Here is a 21,384-nt window from a genome sequence, read left to right on the forward strand (position 1 = left end):
CGGGGTTGTAACTTAAACACTGGGGACTCTCAAAAGTAGAGAGGAGGAGCCTCTGCTTTTGATCAGGCTCCTTTCTTAGAGGAACAGGCATTTATAATACGAAAGGGATGTGAAATGCATTAGTTGAGCTGGCTGGTCTGTCTTCGGCGGGTCCAACACCAGTCCAGTTCTTCTCTGAGCTTAAAACCCATTTTGTATAGTTGAATTTCAAGCTGTATTCCATACCCTGTGTATTCCAGTCACAACACTTGTTGCTGCAGAGTCGTTTCCAGTTTTTTGTTGCCCTCTAATCATTACAGAGGATAAACTATTAAAACCATGCAAAAAAAGGTGCACATTTCTGAGAGCTGGCTGTGGGGATTTGAGCCTGATGGAAAGAACTCCAGGGAGAAAGAATCCTCCTCAGCTCTCAAAATAAATAGTACTAAGAAGTATATTCTATTTAGGAGAAGGAAATGGCATGTTCTGAATTATTTCAGCATTGTTTTCTCCCCCCTCTGCTGCCTCTGTATAGCTCCATCTCTTACAACATCTCTGATGTTGAAACCCCCCTGAACTGTGGGTGAGGGGGCAAAGTTGTGTGATCTGACTCTTAAGTCCCTGTTAGGATTTCTCGCCGTAGAGGAAATAGAGGAAATTCTTTCCTTCGTGACTATGGCACCGGGAGGAGGGTGGTCTTGTGACAAACAGTAGATCCAAGAACTGTCTGCAGTGACTCCTGCCCCCAGCTCCTCTAGGAGTGGGACAGTTGTCAAGTGATAAGGAGAGCCTTTGTGTCTGAAGGCAACAGTACAGCACCAATAACTTGCTGTAAAAACAACAATTATTTCTGGAAAGGAAGTTGTGGGTGAAGCATTAGCTCCACTTCCTTGTGAAGTACAGCTGTGCTATTAGCAGAGGTAGGGAAGGGCTGGATTTTGGCAAACCTGTCTGTCAGCACTGAAAAGGAGTGAAAAATTACCCTTTCTTTAACGGTTTTGACATTTCCATCTCTCTGCCGAATCTGTGACTGAAAACCTGTGTTCGTGATGGCCACATCTGGGCATCAAAATGTCATCCTTCCCACTTACTATTGGGCATCCAGCCGCTCCATTTTACTGTCTGAGTTTTACTTAGAAAGCAAGATCAGCCAGGACTTGAGGGTGCTTTTTATCTCCTTTTGTAATGCCTACACCCATTCATCCTCATTCTTTCATGGAGAGAGAAAGGAGGTTCATGTATGTACAGGAATCCTTATACCTTATGCCACTGAAATGCTCCTGTTTGCATCACCGGCTGTGGCAGACATTGAGCAGAGCACGGAACAAAATTGTAAATGATGGCAAAATTTTAGGGATGTTTAGAGGTGGCGTGGAGTTTTTTGATAACTTCCTGTAATTCAGCTGGCTGCTCCGTGCAAACTGCCATTGTCTCTTGGAAAAAGTGCCAAGGGAGCTTTTTGAAGTGAAGACTGTGAAGTCATTCCCAGATGTGCATCTGTAAGGTACGGAGACCAGATTGCATCATTCCCTGATTTGTTGATTTGGCAAAACGCTCAGCTTGTTCCCAGGCCTTCGGGTGTTCTAGGGTTGCGGAGATGCTCACAGACTGGGCTTGGGGCTGGGCGTGCTGGTGAGGGAAGAGCTCGAGGAGCCGTGAGCACCCTGCAAGCAATGACACTCGTTCTGCAGTAAGGTGAGGTTCTCCTCTGCACCCCTCGGCAGAACCGGTTTGCTGCGCAGAGCAGAATGGGCTGTGCCGGCTCCAGTGCCCAGCAATACACCCAGTGCCTTCACCTGCCTCAAGAGCAGGAGGGCACCGTGCGGGCTCGGTGCTCCCGGAGCTGCTGGTGCTACTGCAGATGGAGTTGACTTCTTCTGGAGCTTATGCTGCAGAAGCAATCCTTATTCCAGCCTCTCTCTGCGGATCAATAGACAAGAGGCAGTGCTTTCATAGCTGTACTCATGTAGGTGCCCGTTCATTCCCTGTGGTGCCTGAACCTTCCTTGCTGGGTACCTCGACCTGCTCCGCACTACACGAGTGGCACATAAAGGTAGCCGTGAAGGGCGAGCAGGCTGTGGCACTGTGCTGCTTTGGGGACAAATGTTTAGTAACAGTTTTGACCCTGCAAGAAACTCCACCAGGAGGGCCCTTTCCCGGCTATAGCAGCCTATTGTATGTGCTCTCCTATTGCTGCCATTGCTTTTTAGAGAATGGAGAGTTCTGTTGCATTGACTCACATCACTTCTAAATCTAACCAATATTCTTATCTGGGAAGTACACTGAAGCAGTTGGCATGAGCAAAGATACTTGAAAAACATTCTTTACGTCCTATGCATAGGTCAGACAAGATCTCTAAAGGTGGTCCAGACATACTTTTGGATTTGCTTCATGCTTTGTTCTTGCCATCAAAAATTGGCTAGTTCAATAAGTCAGGAAAGAGTGTTCACTCCTTAGTAAATACTGGCTTGGTCTTTTTTGTCTGCATAACAAATACAGCATTAAATATTTTAACAGTCTTGCTGGATGAGGTATGGAATGTAGAACTGCTTTTTAGATCAGTCAAGTGGGTTTTGAGCACTAAGGCTTTGTGTCGTTAGCATCTGAAAACAAGAGTTTGGAGTTAAAAGGACACTTATCAAAACAGTGATTATGCAGCTTTCTTTATGTCCCTAATTTTTTTAACTTCAAAATTAACTCAGATGTGCAACGGAAGGAAAAAGAGCTGAAGGTGATTTACACATAAATAAAATGCACAAAATTAATCAGGCTATTTGCCTCTCCTGCCCGTCTCCCTTTGCATCTAAATTCTTTCTCTTTATTTCCTTCCCATCTTACAGTCCTTGTTACCCTCCATAGGTGCAACTTTTCGTACAGTTGTGCTTTTGGAGTTGGCAGAAGCTCAGCCTGCAGTCCTTAACTAAATTAACTGCATGGGGAATTCTGTGGGAATTTTGTCTGTGTGAAGTCTGTGATATTTATTCTGGTATTTTTCTATTCATGGAAGAGTAAAATTGAGATAACTTCACTCTTACTCAACAGACATCTCATATGCTTTCTAAGAAGTGGAAGGGAGTTTTGCCATCTACTCTAATGGATGCCATTGACTGAACTGACTGCGGTTTTAGGCAGCGTCTATGTCAGTGTAAAGTATTTATAAAATGCTGATTTGATCGTATGCCCTGTTGTCCTCAAAGCACGTATCAATGGAAAACTAGGTACGTGATAGCATGCTGGTTTATTTTATTTTCATATGCCTCTGCTACACAAAAGTAAATCGTTGCTGGTACTTCTTGCTGTATTGAAAACATTCTGTAACGCTCTTGAGAGCCTTAGCCACATATTCATAAGGTAGGTATTGACATGGGTGGATGATACATGAGCTGCTTTTTTCACACATCCTTCTATGTTTCTCAAGAAATTACATTTATTCAATCAAATGTAGGCATTTGCTAAAGAAATTCACCAAGGACACTGATACTTTGTCCAATGTCGGGACAGGCAGTTCAGCATCAATTTTTGTCTTCTTTTCTCATTAAGTTAAAAATTACTTTCAGATTACTTTTTTTTTTTTCCTATTAGCTTTCCCCAGATGTATTTTTCAACCTTTCTTCTTCCAAGTAAGCTACCTATTTTCCCAAAATTGTTTTTGCATATCCTACAGATCCCCATAATTTCTCTATTCCAACTCTGTATCTTCTGGCTTCTTGCAAAATCAGATACCACAGAACTAGTTCCACTGTCCCTGTTTCTAATAGAATATGCAAAGTAGGATTAGCCCCAGCTTTGAACCCTGCCGAGGGCAGCTCTAAAAGCAGCAATTACAGACACAGGCATATTCTCCATGACTTGGGATGTGGCTTCCTTCCAGTTTTTTTGGCGTTTTGGCATGCTTGCGTTGCACTGGTGCTTCTCAAAATAGACTCCTCTGGAGACGTGTCTGAAGAACCAGAACTCCATGGTACTTGCCTCATCCTTTGCTTTTTGTTTTTCCTCCTGCTATCTTTTATGTTGATGTCCTTGGAGCCTGTCTTACCAATATTGTTCCAGGTATATGGAAGCTCAGGTGTGCATTGTTGACAGCAGGTCGGGCTTAATTAGGTATTGCTATTCCTTGACATTTGGGTACTCGGGAAAAGTCAAAAATTGTTACATGGGTCTGGTTGCACTTTGCTCATCTATACTTCCCTTGACCAGTATTTGACAGGTTAAGTCTTACAGAAGAGTCTCTTTGCCCTATAAGGATCTCTGCATCTCAAATTGCAGTAAGTGAAGAAATGTTAATTGCTCCAATCAAAGGCTTAATTGTTCTGGATTCTCAGATCCCTGTGAAATGCTGAGTGTCACCACTTTGTGCTGTTGTCAAGAACCAGCCCTAGTATGTTATGTTAATCTTGTTCTCCTTGCTGAAATGTGCTTGGGATCTCCTCCCAGACTAAGCATTTCCTCATCAGCTCTCCTTTGTTAATCAGGCTTAATCATTCCTCTTCCCTCTCTCCCTGCGCGGCACCTTCCCCGTTCATCCATGGTCCTCAGGAAAATCACCAGCGGTCCAAAAGTGCACCAAGACTCTGCAAGGTCTTTTCCATTTGAATTTCACTAATTTCCTTCCTTTACCTCTTGGTAAGGCAGCTGTGTGAGAAAAGGCTATGGCTGCAGCCTACCCTTAAAGTCAGTAGATGTTGGGCCAAATTCTTTGCTGATATCACTCCAGTGGAGCAGAGAATTTGGCCCCAAGCCTTGAAGAGATCAGCCAGGGAGAATGTGGCACAGTCTGTGATCCTTGTTCACCCAGACCGTCCTAGAAGCGCTATACTCCCACTTATCCTGCTCTGCTTAAATAAGGGAGGTGTCTAATTGTTTCAACTGATAAAAAAATCAAATTAAGAAAATAGGCTGTAGGTAGGCAAGTAAGATTTAAATGATTTGTTGGCCTGAACTACCTGGTGTTTTCCAACGTCAAAGCTGTAAAGCTTGGCTTCTCTTTGTAAATGATGCTCTGAAAAACACGGAGGAGCACTTGCTTCGTGAAACTGAAACTCATCAAACTGCTTTTTTATTCTTTGTCAGCCTGTTTTTCCTAGCTCCTTTGGCTAACGAAACACAAACAGTGTAATCAATAAAGCCTTTTTTTTTTTTTTTTTTTTTAAGGCATTCAAGAGCTTATGTAAAATCTTTGGAATTTGTTAGCATGATAACATTGTTATGCTCTCCTAGCTGATAGAAATATCAAAGCCAGCTAAGAATAACTCTGCAGCAGACAGAGAAGACTGGATTTGTTTCCTGGAATGAAAGCAAAAAGCATGTATGTATTTCTAACAACTATGGAAAAAAAATTAGCTGTCATGAAAATAAATGGACACTTCAAACTTCCATCTCCCCTTCTCAACAGAGCCATTAAATGAGTCAAAATGTAGTTAATTCGTGCTGAATATTTGAAAATCTCCAAGATTATTCACATCATCCTTTTTTTTTTTTTTTTTTTTCTTTTTTTGAGTGCTGTGATGGTACATGAAACTTCTGTTTCACACAGCATTCTTCAAATCTTGTTCTTCTGGTAGAAACCCCAAATAAAATTTTTGCTAGAGAAGTTATCACTGGAATTTGTAAGGCTTCGAGTCTGGCCTAGGGTTTTCTAAAGATCGACCTTATTTATTTGAAAATTTGCAAAATGTCAGTTTCTCATCACTTTGATCCTCCACAGTGCAATGGGTTTAACATTGAACTTTCCTTTATTTGAAAGCAGAAGGTTAAAGTAAAAGTCTGAGAATTTAAAGAGACTGCCATCCCAAAGCCTCGCCAATAAAAATCGCTGGGACTTGCACAACCTAATTTTCAACCACCGCAAATGGTGGTTGCGGGCAATTTGTATGTGGAGAGTAGTGGGAATATAAAGTTCAGGTGTTTGTTACAGAAGCAGCGTGGATACCTCCGCCAAGCTGCGCTGCAGCTAATTGGGTCTGTGGTTTTGCAGAGTGTCTGACTGTGAACCTCTGCTTAGGAAACGCAAGAGAGAAACTCCTCTTTAATTTTAAAAAAAACGGAAGTATGTTGGCTTGGTTTTCGTTGTTGCAAACGGCCTTAAAAATGGGCACTTAGTTTTCACAAAGAACGATTTAAAACCACACAGGCACCTTTTCTTGCAGATTAGTTGCATGGTGCAGCCTTATTGTTCAGAACAAACATAGGCATTGCTGGTTTGCCTCTTTGTTTTTTGCAAGTTTATCACAAATATTTGTATTTGCCTATAGACAGGGATAATCTTAACGTCACTTTAGAGCTGGAAAAGAGCAAGCCTTGTTTCATGCTTACAGGGACAGACTTGACAGTCTGATCTGAGTTCATCCTGTGTTCTCAAAAAACAAAAAATGCAAATTTAAAAGAAAAACTGCGTGGGTTGTTTTGTTTTGGCTTTTTGTTTGGTTGGTTGTGGGTTTTTTTTAACATTTATTTAATGTAACATTCTTTCCAAGCCAATTTCATGGGTTTTTCATGGTTTTTTTGAGGGCTGACTCATTTCCCCCCCTCAAGTCCTTTGATTCGGCCAAAGTGACGTGGTTTATGGGAAAACCCCTCAGATGGAATTCACAGGAGCCGGGCAGAGTGGGTCACCACTAGCCGTATGGTGTCCATCCGAGGCTTTCACCAGGTGTCCACCGCAGTCTGAAAGCACCCTGACCATGGAGCACAGCTGCAATGATGAGGTCTCTGACGACATTTCACAAGTCATAGACCAGACCTAAAATGCAACCTAAACTGGTGCCCTGGAATCCAGCGCTTCTGAAGGTACTGAACTTGAGCACCTTTAATTTTTCTGTAATGAAATATCCTATCTTCCCGAGTATAGGATAAAAATCTTGCGCGGCTGAGGTCAATATTCATGTGTTGGTCCTGCAGTTAGGAGTGGTGTGCGATGTGGAAGCTGGGGGGAAGTTTGTGTGTGTGTGTGTATATATACACCCCCCCACACATACACACATATATATATATATGTTGTGCCTTCCAGCACCACGTGCCTATGTAATATCAGGTAACTACAGTGTCACCACAGGAACTTCATTGTACATGTGTGGTGAACTACTGAGCATTGACGAACTAGAAAGACAATTATTTCTTCTGGGATTTCCTCCACCCCTGAGACTGCAACCTAACTTCTCACATATACCTTAGTTAATATTATTTTCATGGACACATATAGAAAAGGAAAAAGTGGGGATCCAGCAAAAATAAAATCCTTTACCCAAACGCAAAATACTGGTGTTATTGGAAAACGTTTGGGATCTACATTAAAAAAAAAAAAAAAAAAAAAAAAAACAAACAAACAACAAAAAAACCCAAACAAACAAAAAAAACCAAAACAAAAAACCAAAACCAACCCCCCCAATATTTGCTTTCTGGCCTTTCCTTGAGGCTAACTGTTCCCTGGGAGCTAGGGAAGGGCCTGGACTCCAGCAGGGCCATCCTGCCGGATGTCTCCTGCTGCCGAGTCCCTCTCATCAGCGTGCTCACCGCTCCTATCCAGCTTTGGCCCTCCGGAGAAATCTTTTGCAAGACTTTCTTTTGTGGCTCTTTGATCTGCGGGCTCCCAGCCTGAGCCAGACAGCCCGTCACTGCAGGCTGCAGCCCCAAATCAGCCCCTCTCCTGTAATTGTCTCCCCAGCCTTGCCGGGAGGTTGCTCCTCTCTTGTTTTCCTGTTGCTTTACAGCTTGTTTCCTCTCTCCTCCCCCAAGCCTTCTATTAACACAGATCAATTAATTCTCACAGGAAAATCGGATAATCAAGTACACCTTAGCACTGTGTTCCTGGAGTTCCTGCGTACCAGTTTTCCCATGTTTAAGTAGCAGAGGGCACTGGGAGGAAAGTGGAAATGTTTTAGCGACAAAGGTGGGTTGAGATTGCTTAGCAGTGGGTGAAAGGGTTTTGGTACAGCAAGCGGCTAATGGATAAACAGGGAGAGGCATGTGATTTCAGCAAAATTACAGTTTCATTCCAAAAATGCGAAATTTGGTTTTGTTAGCAGGAACATAGCTAGTCCGTGTCCACAGCTTTGTGCCAGACTGAAGTGCTGCTTGCAAAGAAAATCAAAATTTCTTTTAATGAATCTTATTCTCTCCGGGGTCTCCCTCCTCCTCAGGGCTGTTGTACCTGCAGAAGCTATTTGTGAAATGGTTTCCAGATGACAAGAGAGTTTAATTCCCCCCTCCAAATGAGAGGGTGGCCGAATGCCTGTACCTGTATCAGAAATCACGGTAACTTTTTCCATGCCTGGTTTCCTGCTGCTTGGGAGGCAGGATTTGTGAGCTGCTCTCCCCAGAAACTTTAACTCGCTGCCTGATCTGAATCCTTGCTGTCAGAGTGGGTGCTACTGGCTCCCGGTCCTGCAAATAAGTGAACTCTCCGCAGCGTATAGTGCCGTACGTGGTACTTACCCCTTGATGAGCCAGATTTTGCAGCCCAGGTGATGTCGGTAGTCTACGTGTTTTTCAGCATTTTCACCCATTACAGTATCTGATTTGGTCTCCGGGGGTCATTTGGTATATTCTCCTGTTTCCTGTTTCCAATTGGAATTGTTAAAAGCAGCAATGAGCACATCTAGGGGAAATCCCTGTCATCTGCTTTCAGACTAGATGTGAACGCTCTCCTCTAACACAAAATTTGCCTGGGCAAAAATATGTTCCCTCCTTTTGCTCATAGAAAATCGAACAAGTACTAGAAGGAGAAACAGTTCAAGACTCAAAAACCAAACTAAACCAAAACTGATGAATTCCTTTTTCCACCTCAGGCTCAGTTCTGAATTGATGCTTTGAGAGGTCCAACTGGTATCAGTACTGTACCCAGACGTTAAAAGGAGATGCACAGTCCTGCTAAGAGTTGGACTGAGTTCTGAAGAAGGTGAAAAGTTGGTTTTGTCACCCAAGCAGGAGTAGCTGGCACCACAGTTGAATGTCCAGAGTTTGGGTGGACTGCACATGGAGTCATCCAGGAAGCCCCAACTCAGCGAAGTTCAGTCTCTGTAACTCCAGCATTTTATCTGAAATATCTCGATTGGGCATTTGGTAAGCAGTGAATCCCACAGTCTTGCTGTGGGATAGATAGTATAGACTTTTAGTCTATAGTTATTATATGACATGTTATAAACACGATAATGATCTCCTTCGGTACAGAGACTCAATTAATTCCTTGGGTGCTGGCAGCTTGTGTATGCAATTTGGTGTATCTCGATGCAAAGACTTAATTACCTGGGAAGCCATTCTTTTGTGTTGTAATAAACCCATAGGAAACCTAAGGGACATGCAACTAATTAAGACTGCTCCATTTTCTTACAGGTTTTTTACCTATAAGAAAACCCACGTGACTTTAGGAGCTGGAATCATAGAATGGTTAGAGTTGGAAGGGACCTGAAAGACTATCTTGTTCCACCCCCCTGCCCTGGGCAGGGACACCTCCCACCAGCCCAGGTTGCTCCAAGCCCCGTCCAACCTGGCCTTGAACCCCTCCAGGGATGGGGCAGCCACAGCTTCTCTGGGCAACCTGGGCCAGGGGCTCACCACCCTCAGAGTGAAAAATTTCTTCCTGATATCTAATCTAAATCTCCCCTCTTCCAGTTTAAAACCATTACCCCTCATCCTATCATCACACTCCCTGATCCAGAGTCCCCCCCCAGCTTTCGTGGAGCCCCTTTAGGGACTGGAAGGGGCTCTAAGGTCTCCCCAGAGCCTTCTCTTCTCCAGGCTGAACCCCCCCAACTCTCTCAGCCTGTCCTCCCAGCAGAGCGGCTCCAGCCCTCTGAGCATCTTCGTGCCTCTTCTTAACACAAGAATTAAAGTAGGAATAAAAAAGATTTGTCTCAGATTTCCATCTCTCAAAAAAAAAAAAAAAAAAGTTTTGAGAGGAAGCGGTTAAAAACTTTTTCCTGCGTCCTGAAACTTTTAAAAAGTTGCCAAACACCCTCAGTGAAGCAAGGCTCTGCTGAAGTGGAGTTTAAAACGTTAGGAGATAATCGTCTGTAGGTCCTGTGTGTCGTGTGTGTGTGTCCCCCATCTCTCCGCTTGCTGTAAGCGCTCCGGGATGCGCCCCGCGTCCTCCCCCGCCGGGGTCGGGTCCCTCCGGGGCGGCTGAGCCGCCCCGGAGGGACCCGACCCCGGCGGGGGAGGACGCGGGGCGAGGCAGGCTCGATGGTTGTGGCCTTTCCTCGGGGAAACTCATGGGAGGAGCCTCCGAGAAAGAGCTCCAAAGCTCCTACTCCTTTTGTACGCTCCAGCCTTCCCCCAAAGCGGCGGCGGCCGGGGCTGGGCTCGGCGTGCGGCGGAGTTCGCTGCTCCCGACCCCGGGGATGGTGGAAACGGAGGGAATTCGGCTTAAAAAAAAGGCCTGTTGCGGGCTGTTGTGTTGGAAGCGAGGATGACTGAGAAGAGCGAAGCTGGTGATTATTTCCTGGCCTTGGTAAGTAGACACTTGTGAGGGGGGAAGTTCGCCAAAGAAATAACAAAAGCAACGTGCAGCTCCAGCCTGCATCTGAAATTAAAAGTTAGCTGTTGTTTACCACCGCTTTTCTCTCTCGCAAAAGATTATTGTACTTTTTTCCCCCCCTTCTTTTTTCTTTCCTGTGAACAACTTTTTGAAAAGTAACACTTCTGCCGGGTAAAAAACGCCCTCCTGCTCACACAGCGCTGCCTCCAGCTCCGGGAGAGGATTAACTCTCCTTCCCCCCAAGAAAGAGCCGGGATGGTTTTGTGGCTCCAGCCGTGGCTTGTGGTTAGGGTTTCTGCTCGGCCAGAGTGTCAGCGGGTGAGGAGACTTTGCCGGGGTGTGTGTGATCGCACTGAGAAACTTCTGGTTCAGGTTTAGTAGCTGGAATTTGGAAACTTTTAATTCTGCAGCAATGACACCAGGACGTGACTGAGAGCCCTTCAGAGGCTCTAAAAGCTGCACGGTGGTGACGTTATGGGCTTTTTATAATGGTTGACAGTTATTACAGCAAATATGCTTATTCATCCTGTGCAGGCGTGATTTATACTTTTAAGACTTTTATGTGGCTTTCTGTTGTCCCTCTTATAGCTTGCGAAGGAAGTAGTACTGTAACGTGTGTTTCAGTCGCCTTAAGTCTTTTAATCTAAAATAATTGTATTTGTTTGTTTAATGGAATAACTCACCGTAACATTTAGGTTATGGTGTGACCACCGCAATGTAGAATACTCAGGGAAAAGAAAATACATTTTTCTGTTTTATGGTTATGACTAAGCACATCCATGATCAATCTGCATACACGTGTTACAAAAATTAAGGGACTTCTAAGCGAGAAGGGTTGGGCGAGAGAGGAAGTCCAGGCCCTCAGGTAATGTGTGACTAAACGCCATCCCCTGCCAAGATAACTTCTCTATCTTGTCAGGATTTCCACCAGCACTGCCAGCAAAGTATGGCATCCGAGAATGACTCTCCGTCGTCACGTGCGGGGATTGCCGGACCGCGATAGCACTATTGTCCCACTGGGCTGGGGGATTGGGATTTACCTGCCAGCATCACCAGCTGCTGGGCAGCTGCCTTCCTGGGGTTGCTTTTCATAGGTGGGGTATTGCCTTCAGGAAGTCTTTGAAAAGATAACTTTTGTTTCTCCAGAATGAGTTTCTGCATTTGTTTTCCCTTCTTACTTTCTCGGTAGGGATATTTGCAGTAAGAGAAAGGACTCCCTTGTTGCTGGAAGCACAGCCTTGTGTCCGGAGCTTGGCGGTCGCGTGTTCTGTGCAGCTGGTTCCTGTTGCTCAGCCAGGATGATGGTAGTTCCCTTCCTTGGGGACAGATGTGACTCAGGTGCTGCCCTAGCCGCGGTGGGCTGGGCTGGCTCTCCCTGAGCGCGGTCACTCAGTGTCCACACCCGTTCTGCCGAGTGCTCGAGTCCGGCTCGGAGGAAGCACATGTAAATCTCAGACACTGTGATAATTCTCCCGGGAGCCAGTTCTGGTATGTTGGTGGCAAGTTCTTTTTTTCCGTAAGTGTAGAAATGCTGCCATCCACATTACTGTACATCAAACTCACGTGTCGCCTGCATGACAGTGGTTTTATTTGTTTAATTAACACATGCCGCTTCATCTCTTGGATACCTTCGTTACTGTGTTTGTAGAGCGCCCAGCTCAGCGGGACTCAGCCTGGCTGAGGTGTGCAGAAGGTCCCGCAGTGTAAATACAAAGTGCTGATGTGAGGCACTTAAGGCATAGTTTCTCCTTCAGAGTATAAAAGGAATTTGAGAGATTTTTCCAAAATCACATATTTAAACGCATAAGTAAATCTTTGTTGGGTTTACAAAAGGCAGGATATTTCCCAAAACTTGAACTTTTGACTCTGAGTGTGTGTTTAGCTGGTAAAAGTCAAGACTTGGTTGTACCTGAGCGTAGCAACCAGCAAAAGTAACCAGTGACTTCCAGTCATTGCTGCGCCTGAGCTTTTAAACCCATTGCTGGCGTGTGGACGTGTCCCGTGGGGACATCATTTGGTTGCATGGATGTCCCCTCAGTTCATTGGGAAATAAAGCCAGGCTTTCCATTTCAATCTTGGCATCTCATATTTTTCCTAAAATTCTATTAATATTTAAATTGTTCTTAAATTACCTCACAAGAAGTAGCACAGGGGAAAAAAAATAAAAAAGAGGGTTTTGTTTGGTTTTAATCCTGTGCTGGTAGCTTATGCAGCGGTCCCGAGCTGTTTCCTGAGAAAGATTAGTTTTAGTTTCTGATAGCAGTAATGTTGATTTCTAATCTGAGAAATAGCTTCTTACCTCCTACTCTGCTAAATTCTCTTGACAGGAGTCCCAATAATCATGAAAATACTTCTAAAGAGCAGAAATACCAAAGGTGCATAGAGTTACTACAGCAGGTTATTGTTGGATTTTCTGTGCATGAAGTTTATTTCAATGAATGTGGCTAATGTATGAGATAAGCTACAGAATAAAGTATGAGAAGGTAAAAATGCGTATTATGAAGGAATTAATAAAACAGCTGAAATTTTGCAAGGTGTAATGCGTTTGAATGAATGAATGAATTGGAACTCATGTTCCAGTGATCTCTTTCCCTTGCAAAGAATTGCTCTGTAAGAACGTATCAGAAATAGCAAATCATCTCAATATTTGTCTGTGATTAATTAATGTTTTTTCTTATGCATGTGTGAACTGAGGCTCAAAAAATGGACTCTCTGGCCCAAGTTGTTACAAAACCAAGTATGAAATCTAGAGGATTTTGTCTATCAGCCTTGTTGTACCCAATGAGCAACATCTTGTTTCTCGAAGAAAACAAAATAATGGGTGATGCGAGTGCTGAGAGCTCAGTCCTGCCTTGCGGTTGTTGGTGCCATTTTCCAGAGATTTCTGGAGTAAGAGCAGGATCTATAAATCTTACCGTTATCTCATTAAAAGCAACCAAATGTTTGGGACTAGGAGATAGGGCTTGAACTGCTTATTGGTTTCCCCTTGGAGTAAGCTTGGAGCTGTTGTTGACTGTTCAAAGGGAGCCACATCCAGAGCTCCTGATTGGAAAAACATGGACAGGGAGAAAACGCCAAGACCCGTAGCTGCCTTCCGTCTCCAGCACCAGTGTCAGAACATTTTAAAACTTTAGGACGAAATTGGGGTTTTAAGGTTTGCATCTTGCTGATGTCAGTAGGAGAGCAACCAATGGAGCCACCAGAGAACCTGGAGAGCACCTCGCCCTCGCCGTGCTCCTGGGCTGGCGCCGAGGAGCTGACCCTGCCTGCCTCAGCGTCCACGTGTGTAAAGCAGTGCTCTTTTATGTGTTTTAAATACATTTCCTGCCTTGGTTCTTACATAGACAGTGGTCAGACCTCCTCTGTTTAAACAGAAGGAATTACATAGGTTTATGCAGTTGTTTCTCATTCATTCACTGGTATTTAATGACAGATATGGGTCAAGCTTTGTCTGAAACTTGCTATTTGCATACCTGCCTTCTAACAGCGACTTGGAAAATCCCTTTTAAGAGGCCTTAAAAGTGAAATAGGGAAACTCAAGAGCCTAAGGACACCGGATGGGCAAAGTCTTTCACTTGTGACACACTAACAACGGACTGGACCCCTTGGTCTTTGGGCTGCATTTAGTGTGCTCGCTGCAGCTGTTAGTCAGCAACTGCTTGTTAAACTGTGAGGTATTTTCCTTTGAAAAGTATTTCAGTCATGCTTGTTATAAGTAGAATTTGGAAGTCATTTTAAGTACATCCTCTCCCAGGCTTCACCCAGAACTCGGGCAATGGAATGGAAAAAGCTCGTGGTCTTTTTTTACAGGGTTCGACTCTTGAAACAAACTGACCGAAAAGGCTGGCTGCTGGAGAGGACTTAGAGCAGGGACCTGGTGGCAGGCGCCTGCGAGGCGAAAGGCGGTTGTGATGCCCAGGAATGTCAGTTGTGGAACTAGTCTGAGCAGCTTTTGGATCGCTTCATTGTTTGTGGTGCACAGGGCAGGGTGGCTTGGCAATGAGCAGCTTCGCCATCACCTCCCCAAGCCCCAGTTTCAAGTTACCTTGTCTGTAGCCCGTATGAAAATCGCTGTCTGGGAGCGGCGAGTGGCAGCAGGCAGACGCTTCGCTTCTCACCAGGATGGGGCACACCAGTACAACAGCTTCACTTGCAGTTTTAGCTTGTGCTGTGCGTTCTGTATGTTCCCAGGAAAGACCCTTGGTGCTCTGTCAGTAGCCAGAACAAGACCTGCCCGTCTGCGCTTCCCTCCTTAGGTATATCAGAAAGAAGTTTCCACGTCCTGTCGTCAAGCTCTGATTTCTAAACGCTTATTTTAAGGCAAAGCAGAGGGGGCACCCCAGTTTGTGCTACCAGTATATGCAACTCCTGGCGATGAGCGAAAACCGGTCCTGTTATACTAATAATCCAGAGGACTTTAGAACTTGTAAACATCTTAGCTCAAAGCTTCCTACAACAGGCCGAGCCCTCAGGTGTGGTTAAACCAGAGAACATGTGGACAGTTAATTGCTTAGTATTGTAATTAGATAAAAGTGATATTGTAAATTTAAAAAATAATGTTCTAGGCCGTCAGCTGAGAACTGCAGTTGGTGCAGTGGCTTAACCCTACTCTTGTTCGTGTTGGTGTAACGGAGGGGAGAATGGCCCTTGGCTTGGCAGGGAAGCCATGGACAAACGAACTGGACCGAGTGCAGAGCGGTGCTGTGAAACCCCTGGAAATGAAAAGCAGAAACACTGGCTTACAAAGGACTACACATGTAATCAATTAAAAATAAAATAAAAAATGTGAAAACAACTTGACAAATCATTTTTCCCATAGGAACGTGTTACTTTACAGAATCTTTTAGATAAAAGTTGTGAAATGTGAGTGTATTCAGATGGTAGCCTTCAGTCTGTTACCGGAATGACACGGACATTATTATAGTGCGGTTTAACTCCTTGTTATGTTCTTTGAACCAAAATTAAACTACAGTAGAGAATCACAGTGAACCACTGGATTTGCAGTTAGATAAGGAAGTAATCATCTCGTGTTAAAGCTGAGTTCCGTGATTTAGGGATTTTTATTTCTAAGCTGAAAGGCCAAATGCTGAGTGACAGTTTTAAGTTTATATACTTCTGCTCAAATCCACCTCCGTACAGGGTTGTGTTCACGGGGTAGTATCGGAAACAACATGGACAGGAGGGTGTTCAGGAAAGTGGCATCTCAAAACTGAGCCTGTTGGGTGAATCCGCAGATGTGAAGTTGGAATCCCAATTAAAGGTCAGATTTTATGTTTTACAAAAACGTGAGGATTTTGCTGAGTTTTAGGGAAAAACTGACACTTCCAGGGCCCCAGCGTCTGGGTGGCCACGTAGGAAAGTCAGGTTGAAGTAGGCAACAAAAACATTGCTTTCAGGGGGTGTCTGTTAAACAAACCCCCTTCTGCAGCAAGGCTCCTTTCCCGATTGATTTGAGGGCGTGTTTCCAAATTGTTTTCTTTTAGCCAGGTGCGGGTACTCGGCTGCACCCTGCTTTTCCTGGCTATGGGACAAGGCTGAGTGTCTCCTGCCTGTGCTCCCTGCAGGACCTGCCACACCTTTGGCTGACCCGCTCCTCCCACCGATGCAGCTCCGTGGCAGGTGGAAGCTGGGCTCGAGCTCTCCGTCTGTTACATGGTTTCTGAGCAAGGAAGTCTCGCTGTTTCTCTTGTTCAAGCAGTAGCTCGTTTTCTCATTTGCTTTTTAAAATCAGAATCAAAATGGGCTTCGTTTGCTGTTGGATTGTACTCTCTCATTGCTCCTGCAGTTGTAACGCAGACAAAAATCCAGCGACTTCAGGCTGGTGGGAACAGTAGAGCTGTGCACAAAAGCAACTTATATTAAAACGACCAACTTTCCCTGAATTCCTGACCACAGGAGTTAGCATACGCATGCTAAACAGCGGGGGCTTCAGACAGCCAAGTGACAACAGTTCTGCAGTAATTCAAACCTCTAAGGCTGCCGTTTTCCATGTCTTTTCTCTCCGCAGCCCTCCTGGGCCAGGTGATGATACACAGTTGGCTTCTCCCCTCCATCCTTCTGAGCAACCCTTAGCTGTTTCTGCGACGTATGGCACTGCTGACCCCGTGGATGCTGCTGAGCTGACTGCAGCAAGGTACCGTACCTCTCCACAGAGCCGCTGAGGCTGGGGCGGTGGGAAGCAGCTCCAAACCAGTGTGGGCGGGTGGAGGACCACGGGCCTCAGCGCTAGCTAAGAAATTGCTGTCACTCTTCTTGGATGGATATATGTCTGGTACGGCCAGTCGCTGGTGGGTTTGCGCAGCCTGTCTGTAGTCGGTGGAGCATCTGTCAGGGGAAATCTTTACCAGCATTTAAATTTCCCTCTACCAAAATCTTCAAAGGAAGATGCCATTTACCTTTCCTTTAGATTGAATGACTTTGGCACATAGGAGGGTCATGCCATGTGAAGGTGCAACGTATGCCTTATAATTTTTTAGGTGCTTATACTTTTTTTTAAATATATTTTTTGTTAGTACAAGGTAACTGATCCTTTGGGCATTTTCTTTAATTTTGATAAGTTCCTTAATAGTATAATGCTGATTATAAAGCATTCAGGTATCTCGTCTCTGTTGGACACCGGGCTTTTTGTCTCCTTTTACTTGCACTGGGAAGGGAAACTGTTGCTTTATTTGTGCTGGTGGCAGTTGGGTTGTCAAGGTCTTTGGGTGTATGAGCTTGTCTTGACTGCCAACAGTAGAGAAAGCCTTGTAGGGTGTGTTTACCCTTCAATCATTGTGAATTCAGTGGAGTGTAAACATACACAATATATTTAAGCTAGCATTAAATCGGTTAGCTAAAGTAGCAATAATATGCTATCAAAGGCAGAAAGGAGCTTGCGTGGTTTGCTCGAACCACCTTAAAAGCTGGGTGACTTTGCTTTTTAGCCCGTACTGGTCGTCTGTCAGTCCCCAAGCTGGTTAGTCGCTAATGCTGGCTGAGGGAATCTGTGGGAAACAAACTTTTTCCTACAATCGGGGTAAGGTGACCTAGAGAAGCTTACAGTGGGAAGTTAATGATGTGGATTTCTTCCAGTTCTTGTAAGTTTTTACTCAAAGTGTTGTGTTTCTTTGTTTTTAACAAATGTAATTGGGTTACTGATGGGTTTTTGTGAATTCTGTTTTTTCTTGCTAATGGATTGTTGACCATAGTAGCAGGGCAGTTAGAAAAGAGGGAGCAGGAATTGAGGTGGAGCTATGAGCTATTTTCTGAATGCGGAGGAGTGAAAAAAGACTCAACACCAAAAGTGCCAGGAAGATTTATATATGGTCTCTGGACTACAGTCTGAAATAGGAGACTCTGTTGCCCTTGGGGTGATAGTTTGCTGTTTGTAGGGGGAAAGGCACACAAGCTGACTATGATTAAATGTCACCTTAGGAAACATTTAGGAAGAGCAGTTTTAATTTACTGCTTCTTGTAAACCTCATGAATTCACACTGTTCAGATTCTCATCTGGATCTGGAATTTCGAGTTAATTGTATTATACCATGTGTTTTGATCTGCTTCATAACTTCTGTCTTTAAAAAGTTTTTACCATTAATGTCCAAATGTTATTCTCGGGGTTCCTTGCCTCATGCCGGTTGCGCAGGCTGCGAGTGCTGGTGCTGAGCTGTCGCTGGCCCGGACAGGGTGGCTGAGCCCAGTAGGGGTGAGGGCACACAGACTGCGCAGCAGCCGCAGGATCTGGCTCTCGTTTCCATATCCTGACCTTGGTGAAAGTGCAAGGATTTTTTGCAAGGGTTCAGTGCTAAAAAGTTGCAAACCAGGAGTATTTGGTGTGGAAGTAGGTAGTTTTTCAGCTCCTGAAACGGAGGGAAGTGAGAGAGAAATGCACCGTGGTCAGCTGGAGTCAATCTGGCGGCAGGTAGTTTGCCTATGTTTGTTGGTTTTAATCTTTTTTTTTGTTTATTTTTTTTAAAAGCTGCACAGGTTAACTGTTGTCAGGATTGTTTGTTTTCCTTTCTCCTTTATTTTGCATCCTTGTTCAGCTTTAGACATAAAAGCCTACCTGTTCTCCTTGCACCTGCCTTTCCTGCCCAGGCTGTTGGTGCTTGCCAGCTTCTCTGTGAGCCTTGTAGAAGTGGTCGCTGGTGTCCAGGCAGGAGAAACGCAGTAGTTCCCACCTCTGCCCACCCGCAGATGCAGCTGATCGGCAGAAGAGGGGTTAATATCAGCGCAGCTGGACCCTCGCTTTAGCTCCTGTCTGAAACAGGCATGGAGCAACTCTCTTCCAGCAGCAACGAACACTGCTGACTTCTCTGTGGTTTGGTCAGACCTAAACTGATAACAACATCATGTTGATAGCACATGAAAGTAGTAGTCTTTAAAATGCATGGGATCATGCTCGCAGTGAGGATCAGTAATAGCGGGACTGGGCTTTTCTTCTCCAAGGGAAGGCTTTCCAGGATGTTTGTTGTTTCATGTCATTGCCTTATCCCTCATCTTCTCTTCCCCTGTGACGTGGGGCGGGTTCTTGCCTATATAAGTAAGATGATCATATTAAAGCTACTTTTTTGGCATTTTGTGTAGAAATACTGTACCACTGCTTTTCAACATGACTGCAGAAAAATTCTCTGCTGCACGCACGTGTCATGTCTCTGTGTCGATGCTTTCTGGTTATACGCATCCACTACACCTTACTACACTACTGGATGGCATGATGCTATTCTATCTGGTACTACACTACTAGATGGCATGATGCTATTCTAGTTTGTCTGCAGTAAAGTACAATTATAAAGTGTTTTTCCCCCAATATATTTAGTTATTTACTAATAAGTTCCTTTTGCTAAGTTTCCATGTATTTCCCCATCAAGGGTGTCATATAATGCAGATGGTGTGCACTTTGACAGGGTAAAATAATGGTGCATGTAAGGCAGGGGTCAGTTTGTGCTAAATGTCTTCCAGATGGCAGTGCATAATAAGATATCAGGTTGTCCCTCCATCTGTCCAGTCAAGAAACTGTATCTTTGTTTTCATCTTGAGGGTGACTCTCTGCCTCTCTCTTCCCCTGATGATGACATATTGATCAGGGACAACACGGTATCATCTGCTCAGTAAGTAGATTTTATTTACTGCATCTGCAGAGGAGGTCCCTGAAAAGAATTAGGTAAAAAGTTCACTGGTTGTTCTGCCAGGCATTTTTGTTTAGCAATGAAACTGAAAGGCCAAGTTCACACTGATTTGCCAGTACACGTTGCACTAGGAGAAATTTTGGCTGTAATCTTTCTCTTTATGCTGCAGGTGCAGAGCTCTGCAGCAGGGCTTTAGTTTTACATGAGAGATGTTTGGACTGGAAAGGCAGAGAAGTGCCCCGACTGTATCAGACCACAGCTTAGCTTGGCTCCATCGTTAGAGGTGTTAAACATTTCTGAGCCGTGTCTGCCCGTTCCCTTGCAACTTGCTGCCCATCCTGCGGGCAAAAAACCTGCAGGTGCCCGGGAAAAAATGGCAGCTTGGAAAAGCACTTGCTGCGTGAGTTGTCTTTAAGGTCAGGCTGTAGGTAACAAGCAGGGCAGCGCAATCTGGTCCTGTCCACGTGCTAAGGCAAGCTTCTGCTCTTGCATTTAATCTCCAGCTGAGGTTGCAGAGCTGTAGCATGGCATTTAGTCCGGACCGCCACAGCTCTTGTCGTGAATCCTGGGCAATGAAAGTTGTTCTGAACTTGAGTTGGCATTGGAAAATGGTGTGTTGCCCTGCACCAGCCTCTCCCCCAGCCCCTGTCATGCAGAGGGCGCATTAAGCTGCCATAAGGGAATTTGTGATCAGTGCTGTCGGGTGCACTAAAAGCTGTGTTGCTTTATCTGCAGGTGGACCTTTCCCGCTCACGTAGTTCACAGCCTGGGGAGCTGCGATGCTCGGGGTGTGCTCCTCCGTGGTAGCAGGGCATAGGCAGGAATACCCAGGGACCTCTGTATGCACAGAAGTCAGAAAGTGACTTTTGAGAATTATTTAAAAATAAACAGAGGCAGAGCTTGAGAAATGCTTGAGCTCGACTTTACAGGGTAAAGACTGGCCAGCGTATAGTTTACTGTGCACTGGGAAGACTTGGCCCTTTCGCTAGTTGGCCCTTGCTAGTAATTGAAAGATAAGTTTGATAGCAAATTTTGTTTTAGTAAGAGATGTGGAGAGGAAGAGGTTTTAACATAGCCACTTCATGTCTGAGCTGGTACAAGTCCCGTGAACTGGTACATGTAGCAGAGTTGGTGCAGGCTTGGGCTGGGTTGTTTAAAGTGGACATAAAGTCTGTATTTTGGACAGAAGTGCTGTGGCGTGCTGCCCTGCCTCAGTTTGTGCAGGCTGTACCATTTCTGAGCTGCTCTGCTCATGCCGTGTCCCTTGTGAGCTTGTTATGCCACCAGTGGGCAGCACCCATCTGCAGGTAATGCCCGTCTGGGGATGGGTAATGACCAGCAGCACTACGCTGTTGCAATTCTACTGCAAACCATGCTGAGCAGTGCCAAAATTTTTACGTGGCAATATTAACCCTTCTCAGAGCGACAGCAGTGGGGAAAAGGAGTGGAGGCAGCCCATGGTACCCTGTCCTACCCTCCACCTCCCACGGCACGCAGGGGGATGCCTACTGGCACCCGCGTTGGTGCAAGATGCCAGAGAAAATGCAAGTACTGACTGCATCTCCGCCGTGCTCCTTTACAAGCTCACTTGCACAAGGAAGGCAGCTGACACTTGGCAGGCATGGTCTTTATGGGAATCCGGTATTTATCCGTTTAAATGAAGCTTGCAAAGATGAAGGGAAATTATTTGTGGATTTTAACACATACAGATACTATAGCTCATGAAAGCAAACCGTGTGCTTTGTGAAGACCGGGGAGCAGAGCTCTTCTAAAAATGCCTGTATTTTGATGGCACGTTTTGCTTTGCAGAGAGCATTAGAAATGGCA

The 21,384-nt window shown here is 44.9% G+C and overlaps 1 protein-coding gene across 23 annotated transcripts in view; it reads left to right on the top strand.

Annotated features, from left to right (window-relative positions):
* Nucleotides 1–21,384, top strand: part of TACC2 (transforming acidic coiled-coil containing protein 2) — a 150,538-nt gene that overhangs the window by 48,023 nt on the left and 81,131 nt on the right. For 19 of the 23 annotated variants that reach the window (XM_074590240.1, XM_074590248.1, XM_074590242.1 and 16 more), the window contains one exon: nucleotides 16,458–16,583. The exons of 1 other annotated variant lie outside the window; for it this stretch is intronic. In XM_074590240.1, the coding sequence (XP_074446341.1) occupies nucleotides 16,458–16,583 (126 nt within the window). Of the gene's footprint in view, nucleotides 1–10,163; nucleotides 10,424–16,457; nucleotides 16,584–21,384 lie in introns of those variants that run through there. 3 more of the 23 variants (XM_074590266.1, XM_074590265.1, XM_074590267.1) reach the window with 3 other exon arrangements.

This window comes from Larus michahellis, chromosome 6 (genome assembly GCF_964199755.1).
Source record: "Larus michahellis chromosome 6, bLarMic1.1, whole genome shotgun sequence".
In the NCBI taxonomy this organism is placed as follows: domain Eukaryota; kingdom Metazoa; phylum Chordata; class Aves; order Charadriiformes; family Laridae; genus Larus; species Larus michahellis.